Source organism: Eulemur rufifrons, chromosome 2 (genome assembly GCF_041146395.1).
Source record: "Eulemur rufifrons isolate Redbay chromosome 2, OSU_ERuf_1, whole genome shotgun sequence".
In the NCBI taxonomy this organism is placed as follows: Eukaryota; Metazoa; Chordata; class Mammalia; order Primates; family Lemuridae; genus Eulemur; species Eulemur rufifrons.
Genome location: NC_090984.1, coordinates 60,811,229 through 60,834,821, shown reverse-complemented (window position 1 = coordinate 60,834,821; position 23,593 = coordinate 60,811,229). Strand labels below are relative to the sequence as shown.

The 23,593-nt window shown below is 50.5% G+C and overlaps 1 protein-coding gene and 1 non-coding gene across 2 annotated transcripts; one reads left to right on the top strand and one right to left on the bottom strand.

Moving 5' to 3' along the window:
- Positions 1–13,368: 13,368 nt before the first annotated feature.
- LOC138378325 (dehydrogenase/reductase SDR family member 2, mitochondrial-like) lies at positions 13,369–23,001 on the bottom strand. Its single transcript, XM_069463699.1, has 9 exons — positions 22,990–23,001; positions 19,797–19,970; positions 19,448–19,625; positions 18,838–18,939; positions 15,425–15,492; positions 14,494–14,545; positions 14,059–14,193; positions 13,741–13,796; positions 13,369–13,480 (listed from the first exon to the last, which is right to left on the bottom strand). Exons 2-9 carry the CDS (start codon positions 19,934–19,936, stop codon positions 13,369–13,371), a joined length of 843 nt encoding a protein of 280 aa, XP_069319800.1. The 5' UTR covers positions 19,937–19,970; positions 22,990–23,001.
- LOC138381017 (U6 spliceosomal RNA) lies at positions 20,765–20,871 on the top strand. Its single transcript, XR_011232972.1, has one exon. It is a non-coding gene; the product is annotated as a U6 spliceosomal RNA (small nuclear RNA).
- Positions 23,002–23,593: the final 592 nt, after the last annotated feature.

Below are 23,593 nucleotides of genomic sequence, written 5' to 3'. Positions count from 1 at the left end.
TGCCAGCTTGGTTGGGTTCTTGGTGAGAGCCCTCTTCCTGGTGCACAAACTGATGCCTTCTTGTGTATCCTCACATGGTGAAGAGAGCTCTGGTCCCTTCGTCTCCTTGTAGGGATTACCCATCATGCACGCTCCACCCTCATGACCTCATCTAAGCCTAATCACCTTCCAAAGCCCCCCGCACCTCAAATACCATCACATTGGGCTTCAACATGTGAATTCAGGTGGACACAAACAGTCCATAGCAAGCATCTAACCCAACTGGTGATTTGCTTTGTGCCAGGCACTGGCTGAGAACTTCATGGCACTATCTCCTTCAATCCTCACCACAACCCAAGAGGTAGGTGCTGTCGCTCCCCAACCTACAGCTGAGAAGACTGCAGCTGGAGGTGGAAAAGTAACTTACTCAAGGCCATGTGGCTGGAAACTGATAGCAACTGGACTTGAATCCAGGTCTATCTGACCCCGCAGCGCTTATTTCTTTCTTAAACTTTTTAAATTTGAAAATAATACCTGCATATGATAAGGAATAAAAAGAATCTAAACTCTATTAAAGGATCAAAAGTAAGTGTCCCTGCTACCTAGATCAACAACCCCTCTCCCAGAAGCAACCACTGTTACCAACTCCCTTTTCCCTTCTAAAATTAGTCTATGCATATACTCCTCTGCTTTTACTACACACACTCCGTGTACTTTTCTACAACTTGCTCTTTTTTTTCACTTAACGTATCTTGGAGATTGCTCCATTATCAGTAGCTACAAACCTACCCTGGTTCTTTTTAACAGATGCAGAGTATTCAAAATGGATATAACTTACTTAGTCATCTCTGGCGATGGGCATTTACATGATTTCCTGTCTTTCGTAATTACACCTGGGGCTAAAAAGTGTGCCTTGTCCATAAGTCTTGACACAAGTTACATTACATTACAGTTAAATCTTTGGTCCTTCTGGAACTTTTGGCATAGTAGATGAGGTACAGATCCAGTAAGTATGTGCTTTTGGCCCCCATACTCTACTGTGGACAAGTATCTTACCTGGCACATAGTCGGTGCTTGTAAATGATTACCAGTAACAGGCCGGGCGTGGTGGCTCACGCCTGTAATCCTAGCACTCTGGGAGGCGGAGGCAGGTGGATCGCTCAAGGTCAGGAGTTCGAGACCAGCCTGAGCGAGACCCCGTCTCTACTAAAAATAGAAAGACATTATATGGACAACTAAAAATCTATATAGAAAAAAAATTAGCCGGGCATGGTGGCGCATGCCTGTAGTCCCAGCTACTCGGGAGGCTGAGGCAGTAGGATCGCTTTAAGCCGAGGAGTCTGAGGTTGCTGTGAGCTAAGCTGACGCCACGGCACTCACTCTAGCCTGGGCAACAAAGTGAGACTCTGTCTCAACAAAAAAAAAAAAAAAAAAAAAAAAAAATGATTACCAGTAACAACAGCAAGAGTGCTCATCACAGTGGCTTCCGCTGTAGCACGTCCTCAGGGCGTGTTTGTCGAATATATAACTATGCAGTCAATCTGCAGCATGGGGGGCTACCTGGAAGTCTTCTAACCCTGAGTCATTAGGCCTTAATAGTCACGTACCCATCAAAATGAATGAGTTTGCAAAACTGCCCCGAGAGTAAGTTTTGACCTGGGAAGGAGAAAAGGACATCACATGAATACAGTGACAGGATGCAGCTAAAGCATCATGACGAGGATGGAGGAGCTTCTGAAGACGAACTGCTGGTGATTTGGTTAAGGCATTCCTCGTGGGCAGTCCAGAGGCACTGCTGGCTGCACACCAGTCAGTGGATGCTGGCTGATAGGGCTGGCTGCGGGCTGGAGGGAACAGAGGCACGTACCGCGTTAGGAGAGGTGATGGGCAAGGAGGCAGGGCCAGCAAGGGTCAGGCCAGAGCTGTGAGCACAGAACTGACCTTTGGCTACATGAGAATACAAAGGGCTATGGTGAGCAGTAGGAGGTTCATGTTCTGTGCCTGCTGGATAGATGATGAAACATATCACGAGAGAGAAGTGTGAGCCAGCTGAGGGGCCATGTCCCGTCAACTGGAAGGATGGCCTGCGGGAGCTGCTCTCTTACCCAGATGGGCTGAGGTGCAGACCCTCCCCACCCCAGCTGGGGATCACTGAGAGAGGATGAATAGCTCTGGGGTGGGATTGGGTGATGCGGCACCTTCACTCCTCAGGAAACTGGTTCACACAGTGCAAGTCCTTCAGGAACTTTTGTGTAATAAATGAGGTACGGATCCCGTAAGCACATGCTCTTGGCAGACCACCATACTCTACTGAGAGCAGGTGGAGGCTGCTCCTCTGCCCCAGAGTTGATGGGAACAAACCAAGGCCCGACTGAGTGGAGGTTGGGGCGTCCACAGAAAATAACTGAACAGTAGGGTGTATCCCCGTGCTCTGTGTGAGGACTTGGTGTTAAGACATCATAACAGCAGCTAGTATCTACCATACACCAGGCCCAGATGTTAATTCATTTCATTCTCACAATAGCCCTACAAGTTTATCCCCATTTTACACCTGAGAAAACTAAGTCACAGAGTGGCTGACCCTCCAGAATTAGAGTCATAAAACTTGTGCCTATTATCAAAATTTGGTTATCAGTTTATCTCTGAGGGATGTATTTACAGATTACTGGCTGTCCCCTAAGATGTGGTCTTCACAAGGATAGCCCCCAGCAGGGTGATCAGGCCTTAGGCCATGTCTGTGCCTTTCCTACGCCACTCAATCCCTTCCCAGAAGCAAGCAGATCTCAACACCGCTCTGCTCCTTCCTGGTCCTCCTGGGTGAGGCCTGCAGTGAAGACACAAGCTGCTTCTCTATATAACACAACTGCAGAATAGTGGGAGTAAGAGCACTGGATGGGGAGTCAGGGAGGGGATGGCTGGAAAGGTGAGAGCCCAGGAGAAAGGAAGGTGATGGACAAGGCTTCTGACCCACCTCTGCAAAGGAACCAGATCCACCTGTGCCAGGCAGGCTGCAGCACAAGTCAGCAAACACCGTGGACAGGCAGTGAGGGACGGCAGGCCTCTGGCCTCTTACCACAAAGTCCACAGGTTAGGTAAACTGGGGTGTCCCAATACGGGTATCAGGACTTGCTTCCGCTTCAGCTTGGCAGCAAGTCCTTGATTCCACCGTCCTGGGAGGGGTGGAGAGATTGCTGCAGAAAAGCACCTGCTTAGTTTTGGCCCATCTCCTAGGGGTGTGCTGCTTCCTCCTGCAGGCCCCATTCCCCATCCTGGTCTAGACGGATATGTCCTGCTGCAGCTTTGCCATGTCTCCAGGCACCTACCAGCTGGCCTGGCCAGGGTCAAGCAAAACATGAATTCAGAAAAGAATGAAGCCAACTGCCTCCAGCAGCCCAAGACCTCGCCCTCGCCAGCTCCAGGCCCCACCCCAACCCCCATCCCTGGCTCGCTGCCTCCCTCAGAGAGAGGGTGGGAGTCCCCCTGCACCAACTGCACCTGTGAGAATCACAATGTCCCTGGCTGTAGTATGAGGGGTGCTTTGGAGCTGTCCCTCAAACCCCTGCAGGTTGTCATGGTGCCTGCTGCCCAAACTCTCTATTGGCAGAGCAGCAGATTGTCTCCATGGCAATAAAACAGATCTGTGGAGAAAGGATGTTTGGCCTTGGAAATGGACTAATGGGAACACCCCTGGGAAATAAACCTCCTCTAGTGGGGAGCGGGTCAGAAGACAGTCTCCTCCTGCAGACGCAGTTCTTTAGCCACTGCACCGGCCCAGGAAGCCCAGCTTTCTGACGCTTGGTACCGTTATTCTACCAATGCTCTGGCCGTAGAGGATGCCAACTCCAGATTCTTGGCTGCATCTAGTAAAAACTGCCAGTCAGGAAAGTACAGCTAAGATGCCAAACACCTGCCCTTTCAGTGCTCTGCGGCAGGCGCCCCTGCATACCTGCTTCTCGGGGTGTTCCCCTCCCACTTCTGGCTGCAGAGCCTGGCTTCTCTCCCTCTCCTCCCTGATAATGTACAAGCTGATACAGCTGAAAACAATGCCCCCGCACCTCCCAAAACTTGTGTGTTTTGTAGGACCTTGGATAACAAAACAAACAGGTCTCTACGGTTGCCCAACAGTCCCTAGCAGATATTTCTTTGCCCCATGTATGTGTATTTCTCTTGTACCTTTTATACCATGAATCTTAGCTTTTGCACAATTCACTCACAGTGTAGCAGGGAGGTCGCTAGGGTTGTTTGAAACCCCAAGTCCCTTGCTAATCCAACACTTGTACATCTGGAATCAGGCTGAGCTAGGTCAAGAGAGATTGCCTTTCTTAACTTTGCCTCCCAGGCAGAAACCATTTCCCTATCTACCTCAGGCACCCAGCAACCTCTTATCTGTCCCTGTCAACACTTGCTTCAAAGAAGGATCTGAAATCCATTCACACTTCAGTGTGACTAATAATAGACTAAAGTGCATTCTCTCCTGGGGAAATCAGACATTAAATTGTAAAAAACAAGTTCCTACATGGAATTTCAGGCACCAGTTCAAGGATCAGTGCTACAAGAGCAGAGTTTGGACTTTACTCTTAGAAAGAGAAAGAAGTGATATGGGTCCTCTTTTCTCTGAAGCATTTCTTTACACTTGCTGACTCCCTTGGATGATAAAGGGAGTTTGTTTTGTTTCAGTTCCTATTTCTAAAGCCTAGAAATGTGATTTCTTATAAAATTCTGCTACACTAAAGCTAGGTGTGGTGCACCATAAGGGGACTTTACCTCCACTGCCCAATGTCACTACTTCCTTCCCAGCAGCCGGGCCTTGCCTTGGGGTGGTCGCCAGCACACGTGAGGAGCACAGCCCACAGTGGGCAATGGCACCCCCAGCCTCCCTCCCCGCCTTCACCTCCTCTTAGTGACCTGGGGTCTCTCCTGGGATGTCTCACATACTAAAACCAAATCAAAAAGGTCTTTATGAGATATACCTGAGTTCAAGTACCAGCTTTGCTTATTTCCCTGAGTGGTTGTCTTTGCTTGAATTCCTCCAAAAGAGAGCCTAAGACAGGTAAATCCTTTGTGATGTGGCCTTGGAGGGCAGGAGTGAGGGAGTGGGCAGAGAAATGCAGGTCAGCAAGGAGAGCCCTACAAGGTGCAGTGCGGGGATGGGGGTCGCTGTTGTGGGGAGCAGGGATGGGTTCCACCGGCCCTACTGAGAAACAGGCGGAATTTCTCCACACATAGACCGGGAACTATGCTCTGCCCCTCGCTGCATTAACCTCGTGCTTCTGCACTCCCTTTTACACAGCCCAAACAGGCTTGTGGGGAGTCGGACACGCCCAGTGGCAGAAAGTGAAATGCTTTGCAGTGTGTGTTTGAGGTGAGTCCGAGCTCCCCGGGAACTGTCCACCTGGACTGTGGCTGAAGTCTGAGGGGGAGTGAGGGGATGCGGCCAAGGTCCTGACCCTTTCTGGACTCTAGGTTCTCCTCAGGTAAAATAGGGATAAGTGTCAGGTTTCAGTTGGAAATGTCAGTTCCTGATGTGCTCATGGCCAAAGAATGACCAGACACACCATAGTAAGGCAAGAGTGAACATGAGGTTTATTGAGAGAAAGATAGGATTATAGAGCAAGAGCAAGATACATGTTTACAGAGCGTGATACATACGCCACAGATGACGACCAGACCCATTGTTGCAGGAGGGAAAAAGCAAAAGGAAGGGGCCAAAAAGAGACTGGTCATGGCCTCAGTCTTGTTTTGTAGTGCCTGGATTGGGACCTCCCTGTGGCTCAGACATCACCGTGGAATCACTTTGATTGGACAGTTGGGAGTTGCATGACCTGAGTCTTAACTACGCATGCGGGTTGTTCTAGTTCAATTTCTGGACTCTGTGGTACCTATGCTGCTTGGCCGGTGGGCTAGAGAGTCCCCTGCATTCTTTTGCAGCTGGCATGCTGAGTTATGATTGACAGATTCATAGGATATTCTGTCCTCTCCCAGGTATGGCAGTCACTCGGGAGAGGATTAGGGGGGAGCAGGACCAAGATGGGGGCCTGGGGCTCACCCCGTCCTTCTTCCCAGGTGCGGCAATTGCACCAAGGCAACAGCACCCACTTTCGTCCCTAGGAAACCTGGACTCCCTCACTGTCTACCTAACATAGAATAGCCCTCCCTTACAGAGATGCTACAACTACAAATGAGAGCATTTCTGAGAAGCACTCAGCACAGTGCCTGACCCTGAGTACAGGCTCAATGAACAGCAGCTGGTATTCCTTTGCTGTGACTGGAGACGCCGGGAGCACCTGGGCTGAGCATAAGACGCTGAGAGTCCCCAGGCCCCACCCACCCCTGTCTTCAGCAGGACCCAGTCTGGGTAGGACTGAAGTCACGCAGGAGATGGCTCCTGAGGACGCAACCTGAGTTCCAGATCTAGGAAACTCTGTTCTTTAGAAACTATCCCATCTCAGATATGTTGTTATAGCAACACAAACAGACTAAGGCACTGCTTGTTATCATAAAAGCTGCAACTTCTACATCACCATGATACTCGGATCTATAAGTGAAGGGGGAATCAAAAGCAACCAATATGGCTCTCTGCAAATAAAATTTTAGCAACTGCATGAAATCACCACCAGCAACCAAGACCTTTCTTCCTTCACCTTTGCTGATTGAAAAATTGTTCACACACTATCCTGAATCACCTTTATAATTTCACTGACTGAGCAAGTTCATGGCATTGCTGTGGAGTTCCAGGTTCAATAAATATTGTGTGGCTAGATGGATGGAAGAAAGGACAAATAATGGTAATAACGATAAATGAGATGCACAGCTAATAATAATAATTATGCACATCTGCTCATACGAGCGTAGACTGTCTTTGGTAACAGTGACTGCCTCTATGAAGTGGAACTGGAGTCTAGAGTTCAGGGGTAGAAGGGAGACTTACTTTTCACTTTTTACCCTTTTGAAATACTTAAATTTGTTGCCGTGTTCATTTTAAATGTTTTTTTTTTTTTTAAATAAATGCACGTTCTGTCAAGACCTTTCAGCCAAAGACCACCAGGAACACAACTGCAGTCAAATAAAATCGGATTTACTGTGTCGCTGCAATGAGGGGGAACAGACAGCATGGGGGACTGTGGCGTCTCAGTAAGAGAATGTCAGGAAGGACTTATGGGATTTGGCGTGTGTTAGGAGATTTTGAGGAGGATTCAAGGAAGCAAGGCTTAGCTATTGACAGGATACTGCCAGGAAGCAGGGGTAATTCTCTGATTAGAATCTTAATCACAAGTGTCTTAGGAACTCAAGTCTAGAAGGAGAGAAGAAAGGAGCAGAGTTCCAGGTGCTATTGATGGAGCAGCAGTCACTCTCGTCATGCAGGAAGGCGGGTGGATGTTTGGTCATTTTTGTAGTTTGGACAATAAATTTTTTTGTCTGTGTTCAGACATGATTACAGAGTGATCTTGTTTCTGTCTTTATCCATCAAGTTAACAGAGTGACCTTGTCTGAGGTGGGTATTTCCTGAAATTGTTGTGCTCAACAGAACAGCCTCATCTAGCTGTGAGGCTGGGCCAGCTCCTGTCAACACCAAGGCCCGGCTGCTAGGGGCTGCTCTTCTCTTTCTCAGTGCCCTTCAAACTGAAGAGCACAGGTATTAACTCAATTAGTTGCTCTTACTATACTGTCCGAATGGTACAGAAATTGGCCTTTTTTAAAATTATTGATTCAACTCCCAGTAAAGATCACTTCAGCAACTTTTTGAGACACCGAAGTCCTTTAATATATTCTAAAACTGCAGCAGACAGGAGCCATGAGGATGGGCCCACTGTTGGCGGGCATGTAATGGGGATTGGCCAGGCTCTCTGACCACCCATCAGCACAACAGTGAAGTCACTTGGGCCCCTCAACGGGCTGGCAGGGGTTAATGCCAGCTCTGTTGTCCTGTCCCCAGGACTGCTCCTATTCAAATCCAGAAGCTCCTGCCCTGGGTTGGGGTGGGGGTGGTGGGGGGACTTCTTAGAGGATTATCAATGCAAGAGATCAAGAGAGAAGGGGGCTTTCTCATGGAAAAGCCCACACTGGGGACCAAGGAACCTCATTTCTGGACCATTTCTCGCACCAGCCACCACATTGCCAAGTCTCTCACCCCTCCATGGGCCTCAGTTTCCTCACCTGTAAGATGGCAGAGGAAAGGAGAGGTGGGGGTGAGCTAGACCTTTTGCACGATCTTTTCTAGTGCTCTCTTCCTTGATTCTGGGGGGCAGCTGCTCCACAAGCAGGTGCTGGGCAGGTTTCGACCTCTTCTGGAAAAGGTTAGAGAGCAGGTGCACTGGAGAGAAACCCGTAAATTTGGCAGGAAAAACACAGTCTCTATGACGGGCACGTGGGCTTCTATATTATGAATCCTCAGGCAGCTACACCTGCCCACACCTGCATCAATTCTTAATCACCAACAAGTGAAGCAAGGCCAGAGGAGAACTGATCTCCCTGAAAGGTTTGGCATGAAGTTAGCTGATAAACTTCAGGAGGATGGGGAAGAGAATAAAGCAGTTTGAAGAGAATTCTGTAAATGGCTTTAACTGATGCAGGCTGTTTTGTAGTTGGAGGTTGGAGGGTGCTATGGTCTCAATGTGTCCCCCAAAATCCGTATGTTGAGACTTAATCTCCAGTGCAATGGTATTAAGAGGTGGAGCCCTCACAGATGAGAGTAGGGCTCTTATAAAAGGGCTTGAGGGAGAGAGTTTACTCTCTTCTGCTCTTCCACCACGTAAGGACACAGCGACAAGCCACCATCTTGGAAGGAAAGAGCAGCCCTCACCAGACACTGAATGCCGGTGCCTTGATCTTGGATTTCTATACTTCAGAACTGTGAGAAATGCATTTCTGTTGTTTGTAAATTTCCCACTTTGTGGTATTTTATTATAGCAGTAGGAACAAACTAAGACAGCGGTGATGATTTCTTTTGCTTGGCATCCCATACTCCCTCCCCTTGCCTGTTGAAAGAAACCCTCCAAACGTGGCCAGCTGTGCTCTCAGTAAGCTGTTTAGTTGGCCAAGAGAACTATTTGCTTTAGAGGGAAGGACAGTTAATCTTTGTGGTAAATTCTGACTCAGGACGTTGAAGACCCAACATGCCTGGTGCTCTGGGCAGGGTTACTGCTGAGGTTTCCAGCCACTCACCCCCAGGCTCTGCACCTCAGTCTCACACCTGGTGCTGCAGGTCACCAGGACCCACACAACCGGCATTTTTTGTCAATTGTCTCCAGCAGCTGGGTCACCTGGAATGGAACAAAAGGAGGCCCTGCATTCTTCCTCCTCCCAGGTCCTCACATTCTAAAATTGTCCTGATATTTACTTACGGAAAACTAAAGGAATTTTAAAATTAAGTATGTGAATTTTATGGTATTAATTGTTGCATTTAAATAATTCTATTTTGTAACAAATAGAACATTCAGTTGTTGAAAGACCCTAGCTCTTTTTATGTATGATTAGTTAATTAAGAGTTTTCTCTCTGATCCTCTGTTCCTTTCTCTCCTTTCCATCCTTTTAATCCTCTGGCTTCTTGTGGTAACCCCCAGGGACAGCCATGGGGACTGTTCAAACCATTAATGGGAGATTTGAGATTGGGCAGCTTGAAAGCCTCCAGTTAAAAGTTCGGAACACCATCCTTTGAGGGAAGTGGACTCATTGTCATTTTGTGCAGAGGAGAGATTCTCTTTCTCCCTGGAGCCTCACAGGAGCCACGGTTGAGTGGTTTGTCTCTTAAATGTGTTTGAGCCCATGAGCTGCTACTTCCTAGAGGCCTTGTAGCAAACACACTGGGCTCCCCAACTCACGCCTCTTTCCCTCACCCTGATTTCAGGCGTGGCTAGGGTGGGCCGGTTCCTCTGGGCCTCAACTCATTGCCTGTGGACAGCATCTTCCTCTGTGGCTGGAAGTCGGGGGGCTGATGACCCCAGGGCAACCCTTGGTGGATGAGAGATGAGGATTCATGGATAAATGCTCCCCCAGCCATCCTTAGGAGGGACACCACACTCCTCTTGGGAGATCCCAGGGACAAAGACTTGCTGCAGGGCAGAGCTCCCTCCATCGTGTCCCGGCAGTGGCTCTCCCTGCCTCCCTACTCACTCTCACCACAAATGCCCTGCTCCTTGTCTCAGCCTCTGCTTTCAAGAGAAACCAAACCAAGACAGAATTGCCAGAGGAGAGAACCAGGCTGATAGAGTCCTGGCCGTCATTTTGTTAGGGAGGGTGATTGAGAGACAGACTCACATTCAAATCCCAGCCTTGCCGCTTATGATCTGTAGATGCAGGGACAAATTAACTTCTCTGTGGCGGGTTGCAATTAGAAAATATCAAATGCTCATAAAATGCTCAGCAAAGAGAGTCACTTGCTCACCGTGATTTGTAAGAATGCTCCCTGCATAGGGGACAGAACTTTTAGCCTTTGAGGGCTAAAGGGATAGGAACTCTAACCTTAAGTTCAGGGCACACAAAACAGTGCAGCCCTGCACAGCTTCTTCCAGTTCCTGAACCTGCCTCGACACAGTGTCCCTGCCCTGCAAAAAGAAAGTGCGAGGGAACACTTGTGGCCTGTGGCCTTCATTCTGAACCCTAGGTTGTGACCACTCCTTTCTTCCATTTCCATTCTATTCCCAATCTTTCATTCATTCTGTCAGTCAACCAAAGCTCACCCCACTGTGTAATGGGCCAAGGGGGCCATTTGCTTTCGAAGGAAGGATGGCTTATCTTCTTGGTCAAATCTGACCCAGGATATTGACTGGTGAAGTCAGAGGTGAACAAACACAGCCTTGGGAGTGCACCCATTTTGTCCTGACCTTACCCCGCAGAACTGAGCCTCACGCAACCTCACATCCTAGTCTTCAGCCCAGCTACACCACCTTGGGCCACCCTGAGACCACCCCTCTTGCTCCTGTGTAGCATCAGGACCCTCATCCTGGCACTGTCTCCGAGCTCCCTCCTGCCAGGAGAGCCCAGCCCCATAAAGGGAACCTGGGCAGGGACAGTTGGAGATATCCAGTGCAGGAGTGAGGACCCTCCACCACAGTGGTCTGGAAAAAACAAGAACAACCCAGGTGGGGGTCTGGAACTGGCACCACTTTATACTCCCGTAGGGGCCACAACATCCAAATGAGCTTGGATAACCTGGGGGTGAGGGGCAGTCACAAGATGGGGAAACCCTAGGCTGGAATGCCATCACGCCAGTTTACCATAATCCTAATCGAAGGCCATCCCTGCATTGAATCCCCATTGCCCTGAGACTTTTTTCCAGATCTTTCTTAAGGTATCAGAGATGAGGGTGTTAACTTGAAATGTACAAATAGGCCACATAGTGCTGTCAAAGCAGAGTTTGATGTTCGGAGTCTGACCCATCCAGAGGCTCTGCACCTCCCACACCTAAGCAGCTGCAAACTCACCAGTCCCACTCTTGGCCTTTTGTCACTAACAGCACCCATTTCCTCCTCCTTCCCAGCACACAGTGGCCGAGCCAGCAGAGCCCTCTGACCTGCCAGGCTTGGCTGTTTTCTGTTTTGTTTTTCACTTATCAGCCTAGTTGAAAGAATCTCAGTGTCGCCCAAGGGCTGCTGGGAACCATGTAAATACCAGGGAAGTACACATGTGCTATTTCCCCTGGGCTGGAAACCTGGCCGGGAAAGACTATGGGGGAAAGAAACAGGGAGGCTGAAATGGTCCCAGTCCTCATCCTCACCCAATCCAGTTAGGCTGTGAGACCCGGTGCTCTGTCCACATGTGTGGCCACCTGAGGGGCACAGCAACACAGAGGAGCCAGGTCAGAGCACATGGGCCCTTCTCTGCCCGACTCCCCTCCCAGCCAGGGGTGCTCCCTCACCCCACAGGGCTCTGGGCAGCTTGGGCTCAGGACAGGTTTTTCAACAGAGGAAGAGGGCAAGAGTCATAGGTTGAGTGCAACCCCCCACCCCATGCCCACAAGCCCCCTATCCTACCCTTTATCTTATTTCTTCTGTACCTACTGACACACTATATGTTTTTAAATATGTTTGTTATTTAGTATAGTCTCTCCCCACTAGAATGTAAGCTCTGCAGGGCAAATATCTTTGTTTTGTTCACTGCAGTACCCCAAATTCCTGGAACAGTGCCTGGTATGGAGTGGTACTCAATAAATGTATGGAGTAAATGAATACATTCTGCCTCATTTATCGATGAGTGTTTTACCTGCTGTTTTCCCACCACACGGAAGGAACTTGACAGAGGTTAGGGTCTAATTTATATTTGTATTCTCCAGGGTGGCTGGCACAATGCCGGGCTCATAGTAGGGGCAATAAATAGTCTAGTAATTGAATTATTCTCACGAGGACCCATCCCCCAGAGGTCTGGAGGGGAGGCGCTGGTGAGGGGCTTCAGTGAGACACAGGCCAGTGGTGGTGTCGGAAGCGTGGTCTAGTTCCTCCCTCTGCACCGGTCGGGACAAAACTGGCATATGACAAGAGAGGTATGCACGGGCCACGGATGACTCGAAGGTCACTGTTTCTCCTCAACTGGGCCTTGGACATGGACACACAGAAGGATGGAGGCTGCGAATGTGACTCAGGACAACTAACAGGGCCTTTTCTATAGGAGCTGCACCTTGGCCTATCCCAGGAGAGGAACTTCAGCACTGACTACTCACTTCTCCTTGGAATTATACACAAGATTTGGTGTAACTATTTTTTCTTCAGGTTCTCAAAGACCTGTGTGGCTCAGGAAGAAAAAAAAAAAAAAAAAAAAAAACCCATTAAGAAGTACGAGCCTGGAGAACCCGTGGAAAAAGCCAGAATTTTCCACCACCTCACACGGAGCCTTGCTCAGCTTCCAGCAGGCCGGGCTCAGGGAACGGAGCACCCACCAACCTGCCGTAAAGCACCGCACTCGCGCCTCATCACGACGGTTTGCGACGGCTCTGAGCAGCAAAGGAGGCAGCTGGTGGGAGAGCCCTTCTCCCCAAGCCATGCTGCCCATGGGCCCCACCCTTGCCAGGCACTTCCAGACTTGTGGATAAATTTGAGTTTATTTTAGGAAAGAAATGTTTAAAGCACAAATTACAGAGAGAAGGAGCTGGAATCTTTCAGGTGCCTGAGCCTCTTCTTTTCCCTCAAGTTTCCTTCAAAGCACCAGCCCCATAAAATCTTTAAGTTCCGCAGCCCACACTGAGAGTCCCACAGGCTGCTTGGATCAGCTGAATCTATAATAGTCATGCCGAGAAGTCCTGAAGATGCAATCACTGAAGGGTTTTTCTTCTTCCTCAAGCCTAGCACAAGCAAGCCCCCAGATTGCTAGTCGGGCAGAGCTGCAGACTCTGTCTCCAGACGAAAATGATCTCCTAGCTTCTGAGTGCAGAGCCACAACTGCACGGCCATCCCCACCCACTCAAAGACGAGGGGAGAAGCCAGCCACCGTGATGTTCTCCCCAGAGATGTAGCTGGCCTCTGGAGAGCACAGGAAGGACACGAGTCCTGCACAGTCCTCGGGTTGCCCAATCCTGGGTGGGAGAGGGCACAGCGTCAGTCTTCTTGTACTCTGATTCTGCTGCTCTGGGGCTCACAGGCCACAAGTGGGAGTGGGTTCCATGGCGGTAGGGAGGATGGACACAGGGGGCTACTTGCACCCTCCAGGGCCATGTGGACCCCAGACCTCAGCAGAAAGAATGGCCAGCAGACAAAGAGGGGTCTGCTTTTGAGATAGACACAGCCACCCCTCCCCAGCTGTACTCAGACCACCAAAGCTCCGAACCCCACTTGCCTCTGCAGCCGCATGTTTTCCTTGAAGTTTTTCCAGAAAACCTTGTTCTTGTGTAACTGGGCAAAGGAAAGGGATGAAAAGGTCAGTGCTGCTAAAATAAGGATATAGGGGCAGAGCCCCAAGGTGGCCACCTGGCAGAACACCCAGGGCAGGTTTGCCCTTCTCAGGAGAAGCAGCATCTTCTCGGGGTGGATGGACTGGACCATGGCTGAGTTCAGAAGACAGTGAGGACCTCAGCCATAAGCATGCTGACCTGAGGCCCCAGTCATCTCTTCATCCCTTAGTCTCTAGGGAGGGGGGACACACCCCAGTCCTCACCACTTTGCTAAAGTCAGTCTCTATAATTCCTGGAACCAGGCAGTTCACCCGGATGTCCTTGGGGGCCAGCTCCAACGCCAGCGTCCTGGTGAGGCCCAGCAGGGCTGTTTTGCTTACATTGTAGGCGCCGAGTTCCTGGCAAGGAATGGAGAGAGTGACTGGATGTGGGGGTAGGGGGAAGCATCAGCTAGGTTTCTCACCTGCAGGGGGCCCCTCCTGTCCAAGCCCAGAGCCCAGATGCACTCTCCCCAGCCATGTCTGAGAACAGGAGCTGGATACAAGGGACCCAGCAGTCACACGGGGACAAACCTCAGCCCAGGGCATGAGAAGTAAGGTGGGGTCTGTTGCGGGCATTGTCCTTGTGGGGTTCTGGGGAACAGAGCACAGTTGCCCCTGACCCTATACCACCCAGGAGCACAAGGACCAAGCACTTACCACATGTGGCATATAAGCTGCAATGGAAGAGATCAGGACAACAGCACCCCTCCTGAGAGGAGACAGACGCAGAGGAGAGATGAAGCTAACAACTTACTACTGATGGAGGTGCTGCAACGCAGTCATTAAATACTGCAAACCTCACAGCAGCAACACAGGTCCTATTATCCCCATTTCACAGCTGAGGAAACTGAGGCTCAGAGAGGTTTGGTAGCAGCCACTGAGTGGCAGAGCTGTGGTTCCAGCCCTATTTCTCATAAATAGGATGTCCATGCTCATAACCCTTCCACTGCCCTTCCTCTCTAGCCATGTGCATGAAGAAGAGGGCAGGTTGGGCTTGGTGAAGAGGCACCAGGGGCTGGTGGTGGATACCCCTCAGTGGGAAGCCTCTAAGGAGCAGATGGGCAGAGGAGACAGAAGTGATGGTCAGGAACCTTCCTTCTCCCTGAGACAGCCCCCAGCCAGTCCCTAAAGGGTAGGGAGCACAGTCAGATTTGCAGGATGTGGAACAGAGGCAGGGTCCCTGGAGACCAAGTTGCAGGGAATGAGGAGGAGTCTGGAATGGGCTTCTTCCTATGGGGAGAAATGGGGCAAACTGCATTACGCTTTTAACATGGTGAGACCAGAGAGCAGGGAGGTGAGAATGACCAGGCCACAAGCTTAAGGAGCTAAATCACAGCCTTGGCCCAAACCTGGTGATGTCAAGGCCAAGGAGAGCATGCGTGGGCCCCTGGAACATAACCCTCCTCCAGCAGCCACTGGTATTAGAAACAGCAGCCACACAAAGTGTGAGGCAGCACAGAGCGAGATGGGGGGATGTGAAGGACCCAGAGAGACTCCTTCTGTCCTCACCCCTCTGGCTGTGCCCAGCTCTACTCCTGTGCCCTGGGCCCCCCAACTCCCACCAGTCCCCACCCCCACGCTGTGGCACCTATTCTCCATGTGGGGCAGCAGCTGGCTCAGCAGCAGGGCTGGGGCCTTCAGGTTCACGTCCAGGATCTGAAATCAGAGCAGAAGCACCAGGAGGGTAGACAGACAATGTCAACCCAGGGCCTCTTCTCCTAAGATGCTTGGAGTCCTGTAATTCATACAGCAGACCCAAATGTGTGCACCTGTGAGACACTAATCTCCACTTCTGACTGGGGCAAAAGGTGTTTCCAACTTGCTAACGGCTTCATAGACAGGCAGGCTAAGTCACAGACCTGTGGGCAGAGCCCTGAAAATGTGGATTGTTCAGGATGGGAGGACGGAAGAAAATACTCAAACCTTTTAAAGAAACTGGACTGTACTTTGCTTGTGCAGGAAGAAGCTGTAAGCAGAGGCCTCTGGAAAAAGACTAAAGGCAGAGCAGATGGAAGAGGAGCAGGTGCTGTAAGCAAGGAAGATTTCTAGAAGAGTAACCTTTGTCTCTCTCTGCTTTTGCTTGTTTATGCTCTTGCCTCGTCTCAGTAGAATTTAAGGCATACTCACAATGCATCAGGATAAAACAAATCAAATACGTATTATGTGTGAAGAAATGAGAATAGGAAAGGTAGGTGTTGAAAAATAAGAAAAAGCATGAGTGAGGTCGGTGCCTACAGTTCACAGCATGTGGTAAGGACTGGACACAATTCTATTATTTGTTCACAAAAACACGGGCTGTGAGGGCCTACACACACACACACACACACACACACACACCAGTTTATTGCAGGCTTGGCTCTGAGCTCCCCTGCGGCCAGTACAAAGAGGGAGACACAACAGAGAATTGCCATTCTGGGAGTGAGGTGCCTCTGCTGCGTGAGACTAAAGTCTGGATCTGGGCTCAGCCACACGGATCCTGACATTCTATCTGGTTGGTGTGGGGACGGGGGAGAAGTAAGAAAGGAACTGGCAAGGAAAGATACAGAGACTGAGCCCAGGAGCTAGGGGAGAGTGCCAGGCAGGACTCATGGGGCACCAGGGACCCCTCCTGTGGGACACTGTCTTGATGGAAATTCACTGTGTCCTGCATCTCTAGGGAATGAGGCTGCACATCTGTTACCAAACAGGACTGCCAACTGTTTTTCCCACTCCTTCATCCCACGCCCACTCAGTTCCTTGGATGAGGGCAAGGGAAAGGTTTCAACTAAGTGCTATAGCCCATTTGATGGCAGGTTGCCAGCATTGGGGATGACCCTCATAACAGCAAGGAGTGGCTCAGATATTTGAAGGGGAGGCCACCATGAGGTCCCCAATAGGAAGGAATTGAGGGTTACGCTGGCCCTAAGGGCTTCCTGGTCAAAATAGAGCCCCACCGGCCCACAGGATGTCTGTCCAAAGCTCCATGTGCATCAGGCTGAGTGAGGGGCTGAGACAAGGGCCCTCCTAGACTCAGGGCCCAAACCTGAGCCGAGGGAAAGGTGAGACTCCCTCCCTTGCTGAAGAAAACTGCTCCATTAGAAAAGAAGGGAGAGCAACTCTACGTGCCAATAAGTCCTGAGTAGAGGGCAATCTGTGAGCCTGAAAGAGGGTGCCTGCTGGAGAGTCCTGGGTAAGGTGGAGGGTGGAGGAGATGGTTGTGGTGGTAGCTTAGAGGTTTCCCAACCAGCTGGAGAGAATGGACGTCCGCCTGGGGAAGGCCTCAAAACTTGCCCAAGAATAAGAGGAGTGGTAAGGAATTCCCCTCACAGGGCACGTACTGAAAATTGCGTTCAGCTAAGAGCAGACCATCTAGTAAATTCTAAACTCATTTTGTGACAATTTCACCTCCAAGGTGGTGGCAGATGTGATTGGGGCACAAGCCATCAATGATTTCTGTCCAGCAGTGCAGAATTGCTCACTGAATGCGGAGTCCTTGGAGAACAGGGGGTCATTGGAGAAAGTGAGGTCGAGTTGTCAGCATGTGCCCCCAGCCTCAGGAGGGAAGATTTCAAATGGTTCTGAGAAAAAGAGTCATGATCCCATGAACTGAGACACTAAAAGGGAAAATGACTCAGGAGGGTTAGGAGACTGTCGGCAATAAAATCCCAGCTATAAAATCACAGATGATGCTTTGGAGGCATTAAGAGTGTAGCTAAAGAGCCTGGGGAGGCCGCTGAGCAGTGGATGCAGGGAGCTCAGATTTCAGGTCATCTCCGAGGATGGAACGAAGGGCACCCAGCCAAGGGCAGACAGGAAGGAGGGCGGCCTGGAGACGATGCTGGCAAATGAGAGCCCAGAAGCTGGGGAGGGCAGGATGCACTAAGGCCGGCGGGCAGAAAATGCTTTGGTCAGTGCTTAAGGGCAGAGGGGAGAATGCTAACGACGGCAGAAAGAAAAAGACTGTCGGAGCGAATAGGGAACAAAACATGGGAGGGAATGGAACAGAAGTCATAGGGGAACAACGAAGCCCAAGATGGACTTCAAGGCATTTTACAAGATCTCTCCTGGACTCTTGTGGACAAGATGGCAGAATCGCCAAGTGGACTGCAGAGGGCTGGCATGCCTGCACCCGTGGAATGCTGATGGCTGGATCTGGCCTTGACAGCAGGTTCACCTTAGGGACAGTGAGGAGCCCTAATCTAGGGAAGGTAGAGTCTCAGCAGCAGGTACAGGTCCCCAAAGAGGAGCACAACTACCAATATATGCCCCCACAAAAGGTTGTAAAAAATATAAATTCTTGACTCTTTTTTTTTTTTTTTTTTTTTTTTTTGAGACAGAGTCTCACTCTGTTGCCCAGGCTAGAGTGAGTGCCGTGGCGTCAGCCTAGCTCACAGCAACCTCACACTCCTGAGCTCAAGAGATCCTCCTGTCTCAGCCTTCCGAGTAGCTGGGACTACAGGCATGTGCCACCATGCCCGGCTAATTTTTTCTATATATATTTTTAGCTGTCCATATAATTTCTTTCTATTTTTTTTTTTTTAGTAGAGATGGGGTCTCGCTCTTGCTCAGGCTGGTCTCGAACTCCTGAGCTCAAACGATCCGCCCACCTCGGCCTCCCAGAGTGCTAGGATTACAGGTGTGAGCCACCACGCCCGGCCTAATTCTTGACTCTTATAGAGAGACTCTTACTGTATGTTCACAGCTATGTCCCCAGAGGCTGGAGCAGTGCCTGGCACAGAGCAGTAAATATTTGCTGAATGAATATTGCTGAATGAATAAATGCAAAAGAGAGGGGAAGAGAAAAGAAAGCAGAAAGAATGTAGGAGCCAGATTTAAAAACCAATAAGCTGGAAAGTAGGATCAGGGCACATTCTAGGGAACAAGTGGTCAGGTCTTCTGTCCCGGGCTTGCCTCCACAGTCATGTCTGGAGGGGAGATGAGAGTCTTAGTGGGGACGGGGGTGCTGGAGCACAGCACAGAGCTGCCATTGGCCCTCACTGCCTCCCTGGGGAGGCCTCTCACCTTGTCCCAGACCTGGTCACTGGCCCCCAGGGTGCTCCCCACCAGAGGGTTGACACCTGCATTACACACCAGGAAGTCGACACTCCCACAGTGCTTCACGGCCTGCAGGGAGAGGGGCTTGGGTGAGTGAGGAGATGGACTGAGGAGCCCTCACCCTCCCAGAGCAGCCCAGGTGCATGGGACGTTCAGGCAAAGCTTGCAGGTCAGTTGCTGCCTCAACCAGGAATGGTTACAAGGCTCCTGTGGAAACCAAATTCTCATGCAGGAAAGTGTCCTGGCTGGCCCAAGGTCAGTCTACCATGCCAAGGCCCTGGGGAGGAAGGTCTTCTCCGGGAATCCCTCTGGGGGCTTCCCCATCCCCTTAGACTCCTCCTCAACCATGGTTCTCCCAGGTGTAGGGTGGAGTGGGGGGTCCTCCCATGAACAGGCCACTTCCTGAGGGCCCTTATGAACAGTGAGGTTTCCTCAGTCAGCCTGGCAGCAGTCATGGTCTCAGGGTGTGTCCTAGACGCCATGTCCCCATCACTGTCCCTGCCCCTCCCAGGGCTGAGCAGTGAAGGAAAGGTTCTGCAAGCTCTCCTCTCTGTGTCCTTCCACCCCCACCCCTCACCGTGGCCACCAGCCGCTCCCGGTCCTCCGCCTTCCCCACGTGGCACACAGTGCCCGTCACACTCAGCCCCTCCCCCTGCAGCATGGCCACAGCCCGGTCCACGTTCTGCTGCTTCCGGCTGCTGACCACCACGTGGGCCCCGTCCTGGGCCAGGCGCCGGGCGATGGCCAAGCCGATCCTGCAGGCAGCAACACAGAGCACAGGTCAGCCTCAGCCCTGCCACCATTCTTCCTCTACCCAGCCCTGGAAATCAACAAAGTAGGCTGGGTCCTGCTCTTCGGCACTGAGTCCTGTGGAAGCCCAGGTCCCTGTGAGGGGTCAGGGCCCATGGAGCAATCAGGGCACTCACCCATCAGTGGACCCGGTGACCACGGCTACCCGGTTGGCCAGGATGCCCTTCTGGGCTATCCCACTGCTGGTCATCCTCACTGAGAGCCCAGTGCAGGGACGAAACGGGCCCCAGTGGACCCAGGCCACTGCTCGGAGCATGGTGGTGCCTAGGCAGCTTCCTGCTGAATCAGCCCTGGGGGAAAGGATCAAGTTCACTTGTCACTGATGCCGTCAGTGAACATGAAGGTAATCTACCCGCCTCCCTCCCCAGACAGACAAGGCCCGCAGTATAGAGGGGCAGAGCGTCAGGTTGTCAGGGTGAATGTTAAACATCTGAGCCTCAGGTCAGGAAACCAATCCATGAAAACATCCTAATTATAAAACTGGGGAAATTACTCACAAATTAAAAATGTGAGAGAGACCCAACATTCAGTAGACAAGGATAATTTTTTCATTCATTCCATAAACAAGCACTGAGCACCTGCAATGTGTCAGGCGCTGGGCAGGAGATGCCGGGACACCTTGGTGAACCACAGACCAGCCCTGGACCCCACCATGGAGCTTCCCAGTCAAATGAGGACGCAGGCACCCACAAATAATTACACCAGTTGTTAATCTTAATTAACTGCTTCTAGTTGAAAAGTAAAATCAACAGAAACTCTCGAGGGTAAGTACACCACTTATGCCATCCAAAGCAGTTTGGCATTGTGTGGAGAAGTGAAAATACAGACCTCTGACTCTGCAGAGAGACCTCACAGCCTGCAGAAGGAAGGTCATGTGTGCACCAAGAGACAGTACACACATGTTCACAGCAGCATTCTTTGTCATAGTATGTTCCAAACTGGAAACAAGTCCACATGCCCAATAATGGTGTAATGGATAAATAAAGTGTGTTGTATTTACATAATGGAATACCATAGAATAATGAACATTAGTGAACTGAACCTACACTGAACAACGTAAATGAATCTAAAAAAGTTATTAGTCGTGCTCACTTCGGCAGCACATATACTAAAATTGGAACGATACAGAGAAGATTAGCATGGCCCCTGCGCAAGGATGACATGAAAATTAAAAAAAAAAAAAAAAAGAAAGAAAAGTTATTAGTCGAATGAAAGAAGCCAGACACCGAAGAACACATATTATGTGATTCCACAAGTTTCAAAAACGGGCAAAACAGCTCTATGTTGTTTAAGAATACAAAGGGGTAATAAAGCTACAGAGAAATGCAAGGCAGTGATTACCACAAAAGTCAGGAGTGTGAGTATTTCTTGGAGGGAAAGGGGGCTATGATTAGAGGGGGGCAAACCGAAGAGCTTCTGGGGTGCTGGCAGTGTTTTATGAGCAAGTGATGGTTACGTGGCATTCATGGAGATTTTTATACACACATATACAATGTATATATATACTTTTAATGTATGTGTTATATTTCACAATGAAAAGTTTAAAAGTAAAGATTATCTGCTCATGGTAAATTTTAAAATTCAAGCAGGTCAAAACTAGTGCAAAAATTAAATCTACTAATTACCTTCTCAGAAGCAACTTTGCCAGTGTCTCAAATACTTTCTCAGAGACATTCTATGCAAAGGACTTTGTTTTAAACAACAAGCTTTCTGATTATAAACATTCAGTTTACAAAGGGTCTCTGGGGAGTATCGTAACCAGGAAGCTGAGGGTCAGGAATGAGGAGGCCGCCAAAACCAGTGTGAGCCCCTTCAGGGCAGGCTTCACTTCTCCCTCTTGGGCCCAGAGCCCTGCCCAGGGCAGGAACCGCAGGGGGTGCTCAGCAAGGTCAGTCAAACGCCCATGGGACTGGGAAAGTCATGGCTAGGGAAGCTGCAAATAAATAGGACCTGCGAGATTGAGGAGGGGCAGCAGCAGGATAGAAGCTCCTGTCTAGGGGGACAGACTGAGGAGGGTGTGCACGTCCAGGGTGTTTCGGGGACAGCAGGAACAGTGTGTGCTTGGAGAGCAGAGGATGGGGACTCATGCCGGAGAAAGCCCACTGGGCTCTGAATGGCTCCGCCAGGCCCGCACTGAAGTGAAGGTCTCCAAAGGAAGGCGTATGGAGCTGGGCCAGTCAAAGCAGCCCGGGCCAGGCTGCAGTGTGCAGACGCATTCCCTCAGGAGGCCCCCAGAAGGGAAGGCTCTGCCCCTGCAGATATGGGCAGGTGTGAATGCAGGATGAGGATCTGGCATGGGAGACTCAGGTATGAAGACATTTCACCATGAACTGGAAAGATGCCAGAGATGTTTGTCCAGGAGACCCTCTTTCCCCAGTCCCCAAATTCCCCAGCTCCACACCAATGTTGGCCCAGAGGCTCCTGCCTCCCCCAGTATGAGATTCCCACTGGCTTGCCATCCCCTCCTCTTTTAGGAATCTGCTCAGCCTCCTGCTGAGGGAGGTGGGGAGGGATTGGAGCAAGGGGTTGGCAAGGGCACTCAGGGACTTGGGGATGTGCTTTTCATGCGGGACAGTGCCAGGAAGATGCAGAGAAGCAGGCTTTGGCAGCTCTGGGCCAAGGGGCTGACAGACGTGAACTTTCAGGAGGCTGTGTCGCTGGATGACTGTCTACAGACCCTCATTAGTTCCAGACCTGCTCTGGCCACTCCATCACCGAGGGACTCCTGGTTACTAAGCAACCCCTGCCTTACCTACTGCATCTCCCTTCGTTCCTTAGCAACACTTGCATAACCCAGTTCCCTCGAGTTAGGGGTCTGGAGCTATAAATTATAAGTGAATGGGTGCTGCTCAGGAATTGTGGACAAAATTTAGGTTAAATATCAGTCTGTACTCAGTGTCATAATGAAGGTGACCACAAGTTCTGCTTTGGGAGGAAAGCCTTGGTTTCCAATTTATATCTCTTGTGATTTGTTACTTGCACAAACACTCTTTACAGGTGCTGGGCCTCCTCCCTTTTCCCCCAGCTGCTTTCACTGTGCTTGCTCTCACTGATTCGTTCACACACGCTCTCTCCTTCCTGCAAGGTCATATTTACAGCCTTACATTTCAAGGGGATGAGGGGGTTTCAGCTCCTGATTGGTCTACCTGTCCTAAATAGGACACCAGATTCTAAACTCTGTTATGCCCTCCTGGGGGACTCCTCTCCCCCACCCCACCCCACAGCTGCGAGCACAGATTAACCCCCTTTCCAGGGTGAGAGGAATCTGGTCTGCTTGTCTGGGAGGGCAACAGGAAAAAGAGGACTCACCTTTTGTCGGAAAGGGCCAGAGTTACAGCACCTCTGAAAAGTGTTCCCTTCTCTGCAAGTCTGTGGCTGTCCCCTTTATAGCTTACAGCAGTTCACACCGAGCCTGGTTTGTCTGAACTTGCCTCGAGGTGGTTTGTAGGAAAGCTGACCTCTTGCCAGGTAAAGCAGCTCTGACCTGTTGCAGGTAAAAAACCTGCAGAAATGAGGTCGGTCTCTTCTGTTTCCCTTGCTTCCTCTTCCCGTGCAAAGCGCCTCTTTTTTGGGGAGGGGGAGAGTAAGCAGCTTTCAAGGCCTCCAGCTCACCCTCCCCACTCACTCATGCTCCACCTGGAAGCAGTCGGCTGGCCCAGCTGGAGCAGAGTTGGCCGCAGTTCCTGGGAGCTTAGCGGGGTCCCTGAGTCTGGCATTGCCCGCTCTAATGCCCCTTCCCAAGCCAACCAATTCAGATATGGAGGTGGGGGAGCCAAATGGACATACCCTCAACCTAGGCCCATCTTGGAGGTGGATGGCATTCAGCACAGGATCCAAAGAGAGAAGAGAAGGGAAAAGAAAAAGGAAAGAAAACAAAGATTAGGGGAGAGAGAATGAGAGACACGAAATAGTT